This window comes from Hyperolius riggenbachi, chromosome 7 (assembly GCF_040937935.1).
Source record: "Hyperolius riggenbachi isolate aHypRig1 chromosome 7, aHypRig1.pri, whole genome shotgun sequence".
In the NCBI taxonomy this organism is placed as follows: Eukaryota; Metazoa; Chordata; class Amphibia; order Anura; family Hyperoliidae; genus Hyperolius; species Hyperolius riggenbachi.
The window spans coordinates 62,048,369-62,066,543 of record NC_090652.1 but is presented as its reverse complement, the minus strand read 5'-3'; the positions used below and the strand labels follow the sequence as shown (position 1 = coordinate 62,066,543).

The 18,175-nt window shown below is 42.9% G+C and overlaps 1 protein-coding gene across 1 annotated transcript in view; it reads right to left on the bottom strand.

Moving 5' to 3' along the window:
• LOC137525529 (uncharacterized) overlaps positions 1-18,175 on the bottom strand; it is a 103,265-nt gene that overhangs the window by 15,251 nt on the left and 69,839 nt on the right. The window contains exon 3 of the mRNA XM_068246656.1: positions 3,888-4,238. Coding sequence (XP_068102757.1) covers positions 3,888-4,238 — 351 coding nt within the window. The remainder of the gene's footprint in view (positions 1-3,887; positions 4,239-18,175) is intronic.

Below are 18,175 nucleotides of genomic sequence, written 5' to 3'. Positions count from 1 at the left end.
AAACTCACCTTTTCACTCTGGCCTACCACCCCTCACAATTGCTCTAAACCCACAGCTGAACTCTGGTCCCGTACCTTTCATGTCCCTACCTCTCCCTCTAGATTGTAAGCCTTTGGGCAGGGTCCTCCTCCTTTTGTGTCCTACCTGATCATGCACCTCCATTACTGTGAACCCATGCTACGCATTTGAGTGAACCTAACTTACCTAATCTCCATGCTCCCATCCAGTGACTGACTAAGCATTACCTTGTACTCATACTGTGCTGTGTGATCTAGTTTTCTTGTATTCCTGTATTGTCATATTGCTGTATGTCACCCCTAAATATTGTCTGTAACCTAAATTAATATTCAGTGCTGCGTAATATGTTGGCGCTTTATAAATACAATAAATAATAATAATACCTCTCGCTGTGCAGTGTCTTTTGCAAGCTGAGGAAGTTCACACCTGACTTTATTCACCGTGCCCAATAGCGTTGTTTTGCACTGCAGCAGTGACAGTGAAGTAAAAAAATTGTCCGTCGTGGGTTTAAATAAATATCATATGTATTATGGCAATGACAAACCTTAGCAGACTTTGTGGGTCCAGCTTGCGCAGTGAAGCACGAGTGACTTGCTACTGCACTGGGCACTCCCATGACCTCTACCCACACAGTGCACATTGAAACACCAATAAAAGCCCCTTGATTACAGTATCAGTCTGGCACACAAAGAACAGAACCCTCTGGTTGTGGGGGATGTGAGGTAGAGTAAACAAATGTGCAAGGCCTCACAGGTAATGGTTGTGTTTTCAGAACAAAAGAAAGAGAACAATGGAGCTGATGGCATGTTAAAAAACTCAGCAGGGGTGCTACTAGGTGTGAGCTCCAGGGAATTTACGCAAATCTGCGGAGAAATGGTAAATCTAGTGTTAAGCTGTCCTGCAGTCTATTCGCAGCTCCTGATAAGACCTAAGTAGACACTTTGATCTGGCTAAACAAACCCAGAAGCACATAGCAGTGGAGTTCTTTAGCAACAATGGCCCGTATGCAATTACCCTTTTCTCCTTGGTGATATTTTAACACCTTGTAAATAAAATGATGCTTTTTAAATCGCAAGCAATTGAGAAAATACTCAAAATAATTTTGATAGTGAGTTGTCTCCTACTTTTTGGTATTTTTGTAATTGCATATTGCTAAAAAGTTTTTTTTAAAAACAGTTGAAAATATTTTCTTCTAGGAGAAAACTCAGGAGAAAAAGTGAATTGTGTATGGGCCAATATGTGGAATAAAGACTTTTTCACCATGTGCTGTGCAAGAGTTCAGGTGGCCTGGGGACCAGTAAAAAGAACTTGATCCTATAATTAGGAAATCAGGAGGAGCCTTCAAGTGGACATGTGTTGTGTTACTGAAGAAGACAGCTAATCGTTCCTACAGAATGAAGGTAGTTCTCTGATGATCCTTATACATACATGTAAACCACCCTGCTACACCCAATAAATGATGATTGTTTATGTGCCTGGATGAAGGATGATCAATCATTCACTTTTCAAATATCTAGTTCAGGGTAATGAGATAGCATTGTGTGATGAGGATAAATGATGTTAAATGATAACCTGTCTCTTTAAGGGATTATTTTCCAATATTATATTGATGACCTCTTTCATCACTCTTTACCAACCAGTTTTTATTGCCATTAAAAATAAGCTCATCACCACCTGATAAAAAAGTAAGCCATGTTTTTATGTGAAAAGCCCAACACAGCCTGCAAGGGTCAGTTCACACTGAGGAGCCTTTCAACGCATTGCGTCTGAAACAAGGCCGGATTTCAGGTTAGACCACATAGGCCGTGGCCTAGGGCATCAAATTTATTACCCTAATAAGGGGCGGCTAAGGGGCAGTAATCTTGTAGCAGTGCAAGTAGTAGAGAACAGCGGCGCCAGCAGGAAAAAAAAGTATCTAAAAACTTTAAAAATGCTTTGGAGGCAGCGGTGGACTTACGTCCAAGAAGCAGACATGATAACTGTCAATTTTGACAAAACACATTTATTGTGTATTCCCCAGAAAGATGCATGTAAGATGCAATACTCTGGAAGAAACATACTTCTTAATTGTATATGTTTACATATGTTTTAAATTTTAAGATTTTAGCGACAGAAGTCCTTTAACCCCCTCCCGACCGCCGAACGCCAATCGGCGTCAGGAGGGTGGCAGCCCCAGGAACGCCTAACCCCGAAACGCGTCAAGTCCTGGGGCGGGGTTTTGCAGGGAATCGCGTGCCGATGCATGCAGAGCTCTGCTCCATCATCAGTTTAACAGCGGCGATCGCCGCTATTAGACTGTTAGGCGACTAAACTGCCGTCTATTTACATTGTACGTGCTGTGATCTACGTCAGCGCTTGTGTCACTTGGCTGTCCCTTGGAGAGGCTCAGAGAGCAATTGGCTCTCATAGGCAGTTGCCTATGAGAGCTGATCGCTGGGATTGGGTGTGGGAGGGAGGGAGGGAGGGAAAGGAGAAAAAATAAAAAAATAAGGAATTTTTTTTCAAAAATATGCAAATAAATAATAATAAAAAAAAAACATTGGGGGAGCGATCAGAGCCCACCAACAGAAAGCTCTGTTGGTGGACAGAAAAGGGGGGGGGAGGTTGCGCATCCCTAAAAACATGCTGCAATTGACTGGTTAATAGCTCAGGCATGCACCACCTCTATTAGGCTGAAAATGCATGCCCTGCGTCCAAAACAAATGCTACATTTATTATACTATGGAGGAACTTTGGCTTCCACTATAGTTTGCATGCAAAGTATAATATACTGGACACTTGCGCCACGGTGAGGCAAACCTCCGGGCAAGTGGCCTAACCTAAATTAAAAACAACATATATATAACCTTGGGAGCAGCTAAGCAAAAATGTGTAACTTACATTTTAATGGACAGCGAGGAGAGGGCCAGTGCATACCACAAAGGCTGCATCTGAAATGAGCAACGGCTCACATGTGCAGCACCTATAATAAGCTATCTGCAGCACACTTTGCATTCAATTCAGATGCAAATCATATGCATAACTACTATTATTAACCATGCAAACGGGAAACTCAGGAATACAGGCTGGGAGCAGCTAACCTGGTAGTTACATACTAGCAAAATTATACTAGCAAAACTAGCTGCTCCCAGCCTATAATCCTGAGTTTCCCGTTTGCATGGTAAGTAATAGTAGTTATGCATATGATTTGCATCTGAATTGAATGTGAAGTGTGCAGATAGCTTATTATAGGTGCTCAGTGGCCTAGCTAAGGAGTTGTGGGCTACAATGCAAGTTTTACAATGGGCCCCCCCAAGCACTCTATACATAGCAATTGATACGGCACACCAAAACCTGCCAATGGTAACTACAGTGTCAGAGGTGCAAGAAGAAGATGGGAAAAGTTTGCTAATAACACCACTATTCAAAGTATATATAGAAGTGATTATTATGAGCACAGGACCAATAGAGAGCTAATATTGTAGTTGAGGGAGGGCCCTTCGGGGCCCCTCTGGCCCAAGGGCACAATACGGTGGCTACCTCTGCAACCCCTATTGCTACGCCCCTGTAGGTGCTGCACATGTGAGCTGTTGCTCATTTCAGATGCAGCCTTTGTGGTATGCGCTGGCCCTCTCCTCGCTGGACAGAAAAGGGGGGATGGGGGATTCTCTTGTGTGCACAGTTGTATGGCTCTGCAGCACTAAATTGTAAAAAAATAGCCTAGTCACTAGGGAGGTGTAAGCCTGTGGTCCTGAAGTAGTTAAGGACCAAAAAAACTTTTAAGAGCCAATGTTGGACAGAGTCATGTAAAAACTGCACCCAAAGTAGAGAATTCCATATTGCGTGAAAGTGCACTCCCATAAACCCACATTTTAGTACTTGTAGCTTACTGTGTACACGTAGCATGGTGTCCTGTCTTCGGTAGGCATCTTTCAACATTATCCAACACTGGTATTGACCTTCATCTGATTTTTGCAGGTTGTAAATATCCAAGCTCACATTGTCAAAAGACTTCCCCGAGAACTGAATCCTGGATAAGTTTGGAGGCACTTGACACCTTGGCGTCTTTCCCTCAGTCACTGTGCAGTCCACTAACTTGTCAGAAAAGTTCCTGAACCAGAGAACTTGAATCTCATTGTCTTTCCAGTTGTCAGCTACGATAAAGTAGCATGGCAAGGTAATGTGCTGATTGACCAACCCATCAATCACGTTGTCCCCATTCTCCAGAAGACTATTGCAAGCTGTGACACAACAAAAGCAAAAACATTATAAAATTTACATTTTTTTATTTTATTTTTATCAGTTTCATAAATTACAATTTTTTGAAAAAGCATTTTTAAAAAGCCTCGAAACTATTCAGAAGAGCACCAAGTGTCTTTTTATTAAGCCTGGTACACACCATGCAATTTCCCGTCAGATAGACGGGTCAAATAGATTTTCCAACACATCACATCAGTTCTGATTTCCGATTGTTTCACTGATCAATTTTCTGAACACTTCTATACAAAATCGATCAGAAAAAGGATTGGAAATCAGATCGGACTTGTCGGAAATAATCTATTCGGGAAATTGCATGGTGTGTACCAGGCTTTAAGGCATTGACAACCAACAAAGTAACCGGTAGTAATGTTCCTAATGTGCTAATTTCACTTACGCAAAATATAAATGCGGTAAATGACATTTTGCTACGGTATACATTAATACAGGTGAAACTCAAAAAATTATAATATCCTGCCAAAGTCCATCTATTTCAGTAATTCAACTTAAAAGCTGAATCTACAGTAATATATGAAATAGGAACCCTTTGCAGGTGTTTTGGATGAGTTAGCTGATGAGAGTGACACTTTAAGACTAGAATATTGTACATTTACACAATGTTCTAATGGTCAGGGATAGTCAGAATTATAACAATAAAGTACACACCATGCAATTTCCCGTCAGATAGACGGGTCAAATAGATTTTCCAACACATCACATCAGTTCTGATTTCCGATCGTTTCACTGATCAATTTTCTGAACACTTCTATACAAAATCGATCAGAAAAAGGATTGGAAATAAGATCGGACCTGTCGGAAATAATCTATTCGGGAAATTGCATGGTGTCGTGTACCAAACTTTAAGGCATTGACAACCAACAAAGTAACCGGTAGTAATGCTCCTAATGTGCGAATTTCACTTACGCAAAATATAAATGCGGTATGACATTGACATTTTGCTACGGTATACACTAATACAGGTGAAACTCAAAATATTATAATATCCTGCAAAAGTCCATCTATTTCAGTAATTCAACTTAAAAGCTGAATCTACAGTAATATATGAAATAGGAACCATTTGCAGGTGTTTTGGATGAGTTAGCTGATGAGAGTGACACTTTGAGAATAGAATATTGAACATTTACACAATTTTCTAATGGTCTGGGATAGTCAGAATTATAACAATAAAGGCTTGAAATATCTCGCTCTGCATGCTATGATTCTTTTTTATATATTAGTTTCACTTTTTAAGTTTAATTACTGAAATAAATGGACTTTTGCACAATATTCAAATTTTTGTTCAGTTTCACCTGAATATACAGCTTTGAGAAATAGGCCTATATGCAATTAACTTTTTCACCTGAGTTATCTCCTAGGAGATATTTTTCATATCCTCTTTAAAATATTTTTCAAGCATTTTACAATGGAAAAGGTACATAAAAGTAGGTGAAAAAGTACTATTAAAGTTATTTTGAGTATTTTCTTGTTTGCTGGTGGTTTAAAAGGCATTTTAGGACAAGGTGCGAAAATATCACCTGGGAGAAAACTCAGGTGAAAAGTTGAATTGCATATGGGCCATAGACTCTTAAGCCCCATCTACATGATACAATTTTTTGTGCGATTTGATTGGATCGAATTCGATTGATCGATTAAATCCGACATCTCCGATCGGGATTTGATTCGATAGTGTGGTCGAATGTCATTGCAAAACAATGGCAAATCGATTATACTATTGATCGAATCCCGATCGGACATTGCCGATTTAATCGATCAATCGAATTTGATCCTAACGAATCGCACAAAAAATTGTATCGTGTAGATGGGGCTATACCCACATGACCAGCAGAATCAATTTCTTGTAAGTGACCGCCAATATCTGCAAACCACAAGTTCTGTGCATGTTGCTTGTGTTTTAGCATGGCATGCAGTATATACATTTTGTATAGGAAAACTACTAGTGTTTCCCCCCAAAATAAGACATTCTCTGAAAATAAGCCCTAGCACATCTATTGGAGCAAAAATGAATATAAGACAGTGTATTATTTTCAGGGAAACATGGTAGTTACAGTAATGCACAAAGTTAATTATGAATTTGTGGCAGATACTAACGTAGATGATAAAAGTAGATAGTAGAATATGGGTACATTTACTAATGTTCTACTAAAAAATAAATCTTTACCCATTTTAACTTATGGCTTTTTTAAATGTATGCAGCAGAAGTCCTCTCGAGGGTCTTCATTTCATACAAATAAACAAACAAAAAAAAATAGAAGGATCCAAATTGTTTTGTTTAAAAAACAAAGTAAAACCAGACGGCCTATGGAGGCTGTTCGCTTAGGGCCTGAGCCCACTAATGCAGTTGGGCTCAGTTGTGCGCAGTTGTGTTCGCTTCTGTCCGCTTTTCAGCATATGTAACATTGATGTGTGGCTGAAAAGTGGACACAACTGCGCTAGTGGGCTCAGGCATTATTTTGTGGATGTGTGTGTTGCTAAAAATAGTATTATGTGTGATCCCGCACTACACTGTGTATAAAATTGCTCAGCTTTAGAAAACTATACTTCTCTTGAATAAACAACCACACTAAATTTTAGTATGCGTGTTCAATTAACATTAAAAACAAAATGGTATGAACACTCTCAGACTAAAATTTGCATTACTAAATAATTTTATTAAATTCAAGATTCCGGGAAAGAGGTTATAGTGACAAAAATCTTGTTAGGGCTTACAAGAGAGCTGATGCAAGCGCCAGAACTACCCTCCTTGCTGGCAGGAGGCATCCAGTTGGGATATACAAACCTCTAGATTCTGCACTAAATTTTCAGCACAACATCGAGAAATACGTAGGATTATAGAAAAGCATTGGCATATTCTCACTAACGATGCCAAACTGAGCACCAGAGTTCCAGAGGTCCCCTTGTTTTCATACCGCAGGGCACCTTCCCTACGTGACCTTCTTGTCAATAGTCACTTTGTGGATCCCCAGGCCACCAATAAACACTGTAAAATCACCTACACCTGTGGCGGCTGCTTTGTATGCCGCTACATTCAAGTGGGTAAGTCAGTTCGACTACCTGATAGGAGAGATTGGTCATTTTTACATTATGTAAATTGTAGAATGATTCTTGTGGTCTATTTACTACTATGCCCTTGTGGGGCTTTTTATGTTGGAAAGACCAAAAATGAATTTCGTTTAAGAATCTCTAACATATTACTAGTATTAAGGGTTCTAGCATGACCAATCTCACCCTGGTAGCCAAACACTTTGAAACAGTTCATGGTGGGAAATTAAATTCCCTGCATTTTGTTGGCCTGGATAGGATCCACAGTTCACCGAGAGGTGGCAATATGGATCATCTACTTTTACAGAAGGAAGCTAGATGGATATTTGACTTGGATGCAACAAAGCATCCTGGTCTAAATGAGAATACAAGTCATGTTCCTTTCCTGACGCTTTAGCATGGGTCCTTATAATATTTATGTATCTGGTTGCCATTGTTGCTAATGCCGTGTTCCCCTCCATCTGTGGCCAGGGGTTAACTTTTGTCCCGCTGGGGCATCTCACATACTCCTTTTGGCCATGACTATTAAATTGTGATTGATGGTTAAATTCACCCGCAAAATATCTCCATTATGGACTAGCTCCATAGGTCTGGCATTATGCATTTGCATGCTGTACCATTTCCTATTCCAAGGAACATATTATCTTGTGGATGTTCTGTTCATTGATGTGCCGCTACCTTTATCTATATGATTTTGTCTAAACTTTTTACATTCATGGACTATGTCCCTGTTTGCATATATTTGTACTATATACTGTTGGAGTTGGGTGGCACGCCTGCTTTGTGTCCCCACCACTCGACCTGACTGCCTTGCGCCTTGGCCTTTCCCACCCCTTCTCTCGGGCCTGCATGCGGGAGGGCGGGGCTTGGTGGACGCACTGGGCGCTCTATTGGCTGGCTCGCCCGTCGTGTCTGCCAGCGTGTCTGCCCACCCCTGTGCTCGCATTGGCCCATGGGTGGGGGCGGAGGGGCCGTGCACTGCGGCCGGATTAGGCGGTGGTTGGCACATAGCCGACGCATCACGACCATTGGGACACGCCTCCTGAAGAAGCCGGCAGCGCCGCTGAAATTAATCGAGGATGCAGTCCTCTTCCATGACGGTGTCTCCGCTGCCCTCCAGCCATCCTTGAGCCCAGGATCCATCTCTCCTTCTTGAGCCTCGACCAACCACCATGACACAGTAAGAGCCCAGTGGGCAATGTGACACTATCCAGTAATTTGAGCGCTCCACACAGCATCTGCAATTGTGTTTGCCTGAACTTTGCCATACTGCTGGCTGATACACTGAGTTTGGCTTGCTTGCTCTACACAGCGAATACCACTATGCATGTGCTTATGCCTTGCCTACCAGCTGCTGATATATGAACTCTGATACAATGGAGCTGATGTTGCCAATTTGTACATTGAAGAGATTTCTCTGAGCATTCATTCTGTGGGCCAATCTGTCACTACATAAGTTGCATGGACTAATATCTGGAATTTGCTGAGTACGCCTATAGGCGGTGTATGAGTGATTCCTTCACAATTCCTATTTCAAATACATCCATCTACCACATTAATCTATTGCAATATAAGTGATACTGGTGGAGACTCTGTGGTATGTACTCTGGTTGAAGAGTAATACGTGATTTTTCCACAATCTGATATTGGAGTTCTAGTGCTATTTTTCTTGGATTATTTTTTGTTGTTAGGCTGTGCAGCCTTAGTACAACATAGGTCCATGTGCACATGATAGCTAACCGATTGGGTGGGATCATTGGGTATTGATTGTGGGGGTAGCTGGGTTTGGGGGTGGTAGGAGCTGTGACAGATTGCTGTCATGTGTTGTATGTCTGTTTCTGCAAGAGTTAAATAAAGTTTTGTATTTTTATATGAAATATATTTGTATTCAATCAGGCCACACCCCTCCTATATTCTATCTCAAAGTTTCTTTCTTAACTTTAGTAATGATCACATCTGTGTTTTGGTGTGCCCAGCTCAGAGCAGGATCATCCCCCAGGCCACCTAGGCAGATGCCTTGGGCCCACTGGGTGTCAGGGCCCCAACTGCCACTTTCTCTGACCCATCTCCCATTTTAGATTAACAAAAGGACCATAAGGAGAAGCCACAGCACTAAGCTACTTTCTTGCTTAGGGCTCTATTTCATCTTAATCCCTCTTTGGTCAAAGTATCACTCGAAGCACAACATGACGTGTTTCATAGTATTTTGGTGCATGTGTGTGAAATTAACATTCCAAACACAACATTAAGTGTAACCCGGCAACATGTTTACAAGTAACGGTCCTATGTGTACTGGGAAAAAAGTTAAAATATAACTTTTATGAACTATAATATAAAAAGCAGAAGCCTGCCAATATAACACATAAGGACCTGTGTCCTACTTCCTCTCTGTTGTAATCTCTGACTGCCTGAGCATAATCAGTGGAAAAAGGAAAGGTGGGTTTACCCAACCAGGCCTAAACAACATACAACCCACTGATATGTACACTATATGCAAAAAACAAACAAACACAGAGATGAGGAGATTTTCCCCCGACATCTACCTCTACATAGCTGGCTGTGAGTGAGGACACTGGTCCAATTGAAAAGCGGGGGGGGGGTGGAAATCCCTTGTGTGCTGAGTTGGACGGCCCTGCAGCGAGGCCTTAAAGCTGCAGTGGCCTATTTTACTAAAAATAGCCTGGTCACTAGGGGGATTTAACACCACGGTCCTCAAGTGGTTAAAAACCATTTACTGTATATACAGTAATAAGGCCCAATCATTTTGCAAAAACTTTAGTGGTTATGCTATCATCACCAAAATTGCTATGTATGTTAAAGAGTAACTGTCAGGCTGCAGAAGCTAATTTAAACCTCTATTCTCCTGTGTTAAACAGTTTAGAAGGAAGCCCAAAAGCCATTAGTGAAGATAAAAATCTCAGTTACCTTTGATGTGTGCTTATCAGAAAGGCTGTTATAGAACCATAAGGACGCAAGCCGCATACTAAACTGCAAAGCATTCTGGGGCCCTCCCCTCGGCTGCTAATGAGACGGTACAGGAGCTTCTAATCAGTCCAGCGCATAGCACTGATAAATATCCGGGCAGAGTACACTGCAGGAGTCAGCTATTGTTCCTAGCCACATGGCTCATTAATATTCACTGCACACTGTGTTGTTCAAGTAGGAGCTTATCTGTGATCAGGAAGCAGGCAGGACATGACGACACATTTGACAGAAAAACATGGAGCCTGCCATGAGCTGTCAGGAGCATCTATCTCTGCATATACTATATACAAATTCTGTGAAATCCAAACGTGGACAGTGAAATGCATATGTAATGTAAGTACAGCCAATCTTTAGCTACTGATATATGTGTTTATTTTCTCTGAGACCTTATACCTAACAGCTCCTCTTTAAGGGTAATTGTGGGAACAAGACCAAAAAAATTCAGACATTTTTTTTTTTAAACTCAGCAAAATTTTCTTTTACCAAGACTAAAAACATTTTCCTATTTGCTATGCATTTTAAAAAGAAAGGCAAGAAAAAAAAACAATTCAAATGTCTCCATTTCCTCTACTATAGTTTTAAAATAAACAATACTACCGTAGATAAAAAAAACCACACATTTTATTTGCCAGTTTGTCCTGGTTATCCCTACATTTAAATTATATCCATAGTGTAAAGTATGGGGATGATATATTATTTGGAATTAAAGGTCTATTGTTTCTATGTTGTGTTTTTTTTTTCTCATTGTACTCTAGCAATAATTGCGAGCCATTATGTGCATAAACAACAGTAATATATACTCATGGCATACATATTGAAAAAAAAAAACCTAAGGTAAAATTGTATGTATTTTATTTTAAATTGTCACTTTGTTTTCTTTTTACAAGCTTGACATTTTGGTACAAAAGATGTGAAAATAAAAAAGTAAAATAAATAATATTGCTTTGATTTTGTACAGGCCTTTTTCCCCCCTACAAAACACTTTATTTGCATAGCCCCAATAGAGTCTGGACACCAGAAAAAGGCCACAGATGACACCATTATGGAAAGCTAACAAGCAGGGCTATTGTAAGGATTGACCATGCAGATCGTGGTTGTGACTAGAACCAGACTGGCAGATCCACAACCTCTGCATGGCAATCCTCTAGGTTTAAACAAAACCAGAAGATCACACTGAAATACAAACGTCTGTACAACGGAGTAGAAATGATAAATGTGTTTATTTACAATTATGCAATGTGTACAAACACAGATCACCAAACACATACAATCTATATACAACCTACACGTGGTGCACCACAAGTAACTGAACCTATCAGTCTATCGACACAGAATATATACAAAACATACAATGATGCATATCACACACTATATACAGGAGCATATAACCAAATCAGCATACAAGAGAATCGTCAGACAGGCAGTAATCAAACCAGGCAATCAGAATACACAGTAATACAGACGGCAGGCAAAGAATAGTCGGATAAGCAAGGGTCAATACCAGGAGTTCAGAGTACAGGTTCACGGAACACAGGAAGGTTGTCCAGAGTCACAACATTGCAAGGAAACAAACAAAATCATCTAGCAATGTGCTGCTAGGAAGTTTGGCCTCAAATATGCAGCACATTGATCAGGTGACTGGCCAGAATTACTTCACAGTCCATCTGCTGGTGAGCCAAGGAGTTGCACAGCTCCCCGCATATGAGAGCCATCTGCTGGTAGACAGCGGAAGTCCACATCAAGTTCCTCAGTGCTGCCACCAGCAGGATGACAAAGGCACCGATCATGACTGAACCCCCCTCTTTAGGAGCGGACTCCGAACGCTCCACATGATCTTCAGAGTTACCCCCCTGGGTCCCAATAGAGGAGGTGAAACTGGGTGGGCAGGGAGGGAGAAAATTCAAAAAAACATAAAATCTGGATGGACCACAGGAGTCTTAGGAGGCTGGACATTATGCGACTGGAAAGAGTCCCACAGAAACACAGCTTGGGAAGCAGAAACATCAGCAGTGTGGAGACCATCAGGATCCGGAGGAGCAGGAATAGACTGGAACCCATCAGGATCAAGAAGAGCAGGAGCAGACTTGACACTGACAGGAACAGTAGCATCGGATTGGATAACCTAAGGAGCAGCAGCAGACTGGAGATTGGAAGCAACAGCGGACTTGGAAGCAACGGCTGGAACAGCGGACTTGGAAGCAACGGCTGGAACAGCGGACTTGGAAGCAACGGCTGGAACAGCGGACTTGGAAGCAACGGCTGGAACAGCGGACTTGGAAGCAACGGCTGGAACAGCGGACTTGGAAGCAACGGCTGGAACAGCGGACTTGGAAGCAACGGCTGGAACAGCGGACTTGGAAGCAGCGACTGGAACAGCGGACTTGGAAGCAGCGACTGGAACAGCGGACTTGGAAGCAGCGACTGGAACAGCGGACTTGGAAGCAGCGACTGGAACAGCGGACTTGGAAGCAGCGACTGGAACAGCGGACTTGGAAGCAGCGACTGGAACAGCAGACTTGGAAACAGCGACTGGAACAGCAGACTTGGAAGCAACGGCTGGAACAGCAGACTTGGAAGCAGCGACTGGAACAGCAGACTTGGAAGCAGCGACTGGAACAGCAGACTTGGAAGCAGCGACTGGAACAGCAGACTTGGAAGCAGCGACTGGAACAGCAGACTTGGAAGCAGCGACTGGAACAGCAGACTTGGAAGCAGCGACTGGAACAGCAGACTTGGAAGCAGCGACTGGAACAGCAGACTTGGAAGCAGCGACTGGAACAGCAGACTTGGAAGCAGCGACTGGAACAGCAGACTTGGAAGCAGCGACTGGAACAGCAGACTTGGAAGCAGCGACTGGAACAGCAGACTTGGAAGCAGCGACTGGAACAGCAGACTTGGAAGCAGCGACTGGAACAGCAGACTTGGAAGCAGCGACTGGAACAGCAGACTTGGAAGCAGCGACTGGAACAGCAGACTTGGAAGCAGCGACTGGAACAGCAGACTTGGAAGCAGCGACTGGAACAGCAGACTTGGAAGCAGCGACTGGAACAGCAGACTTGGAAGCAGCGACTGGAACAGCAGACTTGGAAGCAGCGACTGGAACAGCAGACTTGGAAGCAGCGACTGGAACAGCAGACTTGGAAGCAGCGACTGGAACAGCAGACTTGGAAGCAGCGACTGGAACAGCAGACTTGGAAGCAGCGACTGGAACAGCAGACTTAGAGACTGGATACCCTCAGAAGCAACAGCAGACTGGATACCCTCAGAAGCAGCAGCAGACTGGATACCCTCAGAAGCAGCAGCAGACTGGATACCCTCAGAAGCAGCAGCAGACTGGATACCCTCAGAAGCAGCAGCAGACTGGATACCCTCAGAAGCAGCAGCAGACTGGATACCCTCAGAAGCAGCAGCAGACTGGATACCCTCAGAAGCAGCAGCAGACTGGATACCCTCAGAAGCAGCAGCAGACTGGATACCCTCAGAAGCAGCAGCAGACTGGATGCCCTCAGAAGCAGCAGCAGACTGGATACCCTCAGAAGCAGCAGCAGACTGGATACCTTCAGAAGCAGCAGCAGACTGGATACCTTCAGAAGCAGCAGCAGACTGGATACCTTCAGAAGCAGCAGCAGACTGGATACCCTCAGAAGCAGCAGCAGACTGGATACCCTCAGAAGCAGCAGCAGACTGAATACCCTCAGAAGCAGCAGCAGACTGGATACCCTTAGAAGCAGCAGCAGACTGGATACCCTCAGAAGCAGCAGCAGCAGACTGGATACCCTCAGAAGCAGCAGCAGAAGCAGGGGCGTAGCAATAGGGGGTGCAGATGTAGCGACCACATCGGGGCCCTTGGGTCAGAAGGGCCCCAAAGACCACTTTCTCAAGCACAATATTAGCTCTCTATTGGCCCTGTGCTGGTAATAATCACTTTTATAGATGCTTTAAATAGTAGTAATCACTAACAAACTGTTTTTCATCCCCTAATTGCACCTCCAACACTTTGGAGATTCTTGGCAGGTTTTGGTGCGCCGTATCAATTGTTATGTATAAAGTTCTTAGGGGGCCCCATGTACAACTTGCACTGGGGCCCATAGCTCCTTAGGGCTCTTTCACACTAGAGGCTGCGGTAGAAAAAGCTGAAAGTCAGCCTTTTGCTTAACGCCAATACATAGCATTTTCAAAGCGTTTTGAAGGAGTTTTACAGCCCATATGAAAACGTCCTTTTTTTTCTTCTATAAAAATAAGTGAACAAGATAGCTGTAAAACGCTTTGAAAAGGCTTTGAAAACACTGAAGTTGGCGTTTTCAATTGACTATCATTGAAACGCCAACAGCCAACTTCGGCTGTAAACAGCCCTGAAAAAGCTCCTGGGAGCATTGAAACGCAACGCTCCAAAACGCCGAGTTAGATGTGAAAGGTAAAATGAAAGTCTATGGACTTTCTTTTACCTAGCAAAACGCCAACTTCGGCCGTGGCGTTAAAACGTCGAAAAATCCCTCTGGTGTGAAAGGGCCCTTAGCTACGCCACTGAGCAGAAGTCTGTGACATCTGGGCAGCACACTGGAAAACTTCAGGTAGTGCTGCAGGCAGATTAGCAACAGACTGAATAGTTTCAGACAGGGTGGCATCAGGCAGGATAATTTCAGGGAGCTGGTTCAAACGCTGAGCACCAGGCTGAACCGTTGGCTGATACTTCAATACAGTCTGTGCGGGCTGGAACAAAGCCTGTGCGGGCTGGGAGCAAAGTTCTGCAGGCTGGATGCAACGTTCTGCAGGCTGGATGCAACACTCTGCAGGCTGGATGCAACACTCTGCAGGCTGGATGCAACACTCTGCAGGCTGGATGCAACACTCTGCAGGCTGGATGCAACACTCTGCAGGCTGGATGCAACACTCTGCAGGCTGGATGCAACACTCTGCAGGCTGGGACATAGCCGGACTGGATACTGCTGGGTGAATATTCTGGAACTCTGCAGGCCTGGCAGGCTGACCCACTGTCAGCAAATCTAGTCCATGAAAAAGTCCAAAAAAAAAGGCGAGGGACTGCTCAGGACTGACTGGAGATTGCTGAGGACACAAATCAACTGGAGACTGCATGGGCATGGTTGAAGTCTGCACAAATCTGGATGGAGTCTGAATGGAGCTGGATGGAGTCTGCACCGACTTGGATAGAGTCTGCGCATGCTGAATGGAGCTGGTGGGAAAGAATTTTTTTTTTTTTTTGGATGCAGAAATAATTTTTAACGTTTTTTGCCAAGACCAAGGTGTGAGTCTGGCTGCAGTTTGCAATGGGGTTTTAACGGAAATTGGATATTTGATTATACTGAGAGTTGACAGGTTTAACAGAGGGAAGGAGAGAAGGAGACTTAGAATGTAGAAGATCTTGCCAAACTTCCAACAAATCCGCAGCAGGTTCATACTCACATAGGTGATTGACCATCAGAGACTTCACTCCACACATACAATTCCTAATAAACTCCTCATCTTGTTGCAAATAGAATGACATAAACTCTTCCCTATCATTCTTCAAATAGCCATAATAAGCATTGATCTCTTCTGCAGTAAAATCAAAACTGACTCGATTGTTGCAATCTTTCCACTCATTAGTTTCCTCAATCTCATGCATGCATGGATCCGCACTAGAATCAACCAACAAGATTTCCTTCCAAACTTGGATCAGAGCAGAGGCAGCTTCACGCTGACACAGTCTGTAATCACTCATACTTTACATATTTAGCCAGACATGAACTTTCCATTTTAGAATAATGTTTTAAAAAAACTTTTCCTATCTTTCTTTAAATAATCAAATAGATAGTTAATATCATCTGCACAAACGACAGGAGTTAAATGGGATTGATTCCTAGCTGGCAGAGAATTAATTTGGTTATTAATAGAACTTGACTGAACTACATCAGAAACAGAATCAAGACTGGACTATAACAGACAAAGAACCAGTTTGTATATTATTCTTTGCTGTCACAGAACAAGGTTTGCATTGGGAAATTAACATCTCCTCCCAGGCAGATAATAACAATGAGGTGTTTTCAAATTTGCATACACTTGAATCAATTAGCGATAGAAGGGACTTAACACAAGCTTGCATAATACTTTTGTCTTTCTTGGAGTAAAAGTCAAAGAAAGATTCTCTGTCATTCTTAAGAATATAAGTCAAAACTGTAATATCAGATGGGCTAAATGGTGGATCCAGAAAATTATCCTTGGAGAATTTACTTTTCAGCAACCATTGAAGGACCTGCAGCAAGTTCGGCACCTCTTCTGCAGACAAGATTTTCTGATTTACATAGTTTTGCACTAACTCCATTAACTGCTGAAGCTGCAAAATACATGAAGGAATAACTTTTGTTATCCTCAGCGACCAAGACATGGTAGTACACAGCATCAAAATTCCAACTCTTTGTACAGATAGATGAATCTGCAGTATTTCTGTGATCAATATATGGGTTGGCTAGGTCATTATGTAAGGATTGACCATGCAGATCGTGGTCGTGACTAGAACCAGACTGGCAGATCCATGATCTCTGCATGGCAATCCTCTAGGTTTAAACGAAACCAGAAGATCACGCTGAAATATAAACGTTTGTACAACGGAGTAGACATGATAAATGTGTTTATTTACAATTATGCAATGTGTACAAACACAGATCACCAAACACATACAATCTATATACAACCTACATGTGGTGCACCACAACCAACTGAACCTATCAGTCTATCTACACAGAATATATACAAAACATACAATGATGCATATCACACAATATACACAGAAGTGGATAACCAAATCAGCATACACGAGAATCGTCAGACAGGCAGTAATCAAACCAGGCAATCAGAATACACGGTAATACAGACGGCAGGCAAAGAATAGTCGGATAAGCAAGGGTCAATACCAGGAGTTCAGAGTACAGGTTCACGGAACACAGGAAGGTTGGCCAGAGTCACAACACTGCAAGGAAACAAACAAAATCATCTAGCAATGTGCTGCTAGGAAGTCCGGCCTCAAATATGCAGTACATTGATCAGGTGACTGGCCAGAATTACTTCACAGTCCATCTGCTGGTGAGCCGAGGAGCTGCACAGCTCCCCGCATATGAGAGCCATCTGCTGGTAGACAGCGGAAGTCCACATCAAGTTCCTCAGTGCTGCCACCAGCAGGATGACAAAGGCACCGATCATGACAGCTATCCAAAAGTGTGTGTTTTTTGTAAACTAACAACTCGTGGAGTTTTGCTGAAACTTTCCTAAGTTTGATCATAGCTTCTAAAAAAAAACCCTGTTACAGACCTGAAGTGGCTCAGGCAAGAGCTGAGGTGCTACTGAAAGAACACCTGTATTTAATTAATATTTGGATCTAAAGAGTCTACCTGTGGTAATGTCCAGAACCCAACAAATCATCTTCTGAGTCATCTCAAACAGGATCCTTCCCTTGATCTCCTCCCATATGTGAGGTGCACAGATACAATTGGTACAGATCTTTAGGAGTGGTGTGTCACATTAACACTCCTATAATGGAGCCCCTACTCTCTGTATGACCCATAGGACTCCTACTCTAATATATCCCTCCTCTACCCATATGATTATAATACAGTGGGAGGAAAGGAGTACAACCCCTGAGAGGATTGCCCAGGGAAACCACTCATGGCAGATGGCTTCCATGAGTACAGATAGATGTTCCTTTCTTCTGCACTGCTCTGCCCAATGCCTGTGTTCCTGCCTCCCTACTAATGACATGAATGAGAGCAGAATCCTCACTCATACTTGTCCAGATTGGACAGCGAGGAGGTGAAGGCAATGTTACTATGTGCATGATGAATACTGTATGTATCAAGAGGCCCGTGAATGACCAGGGAGCTAGTCA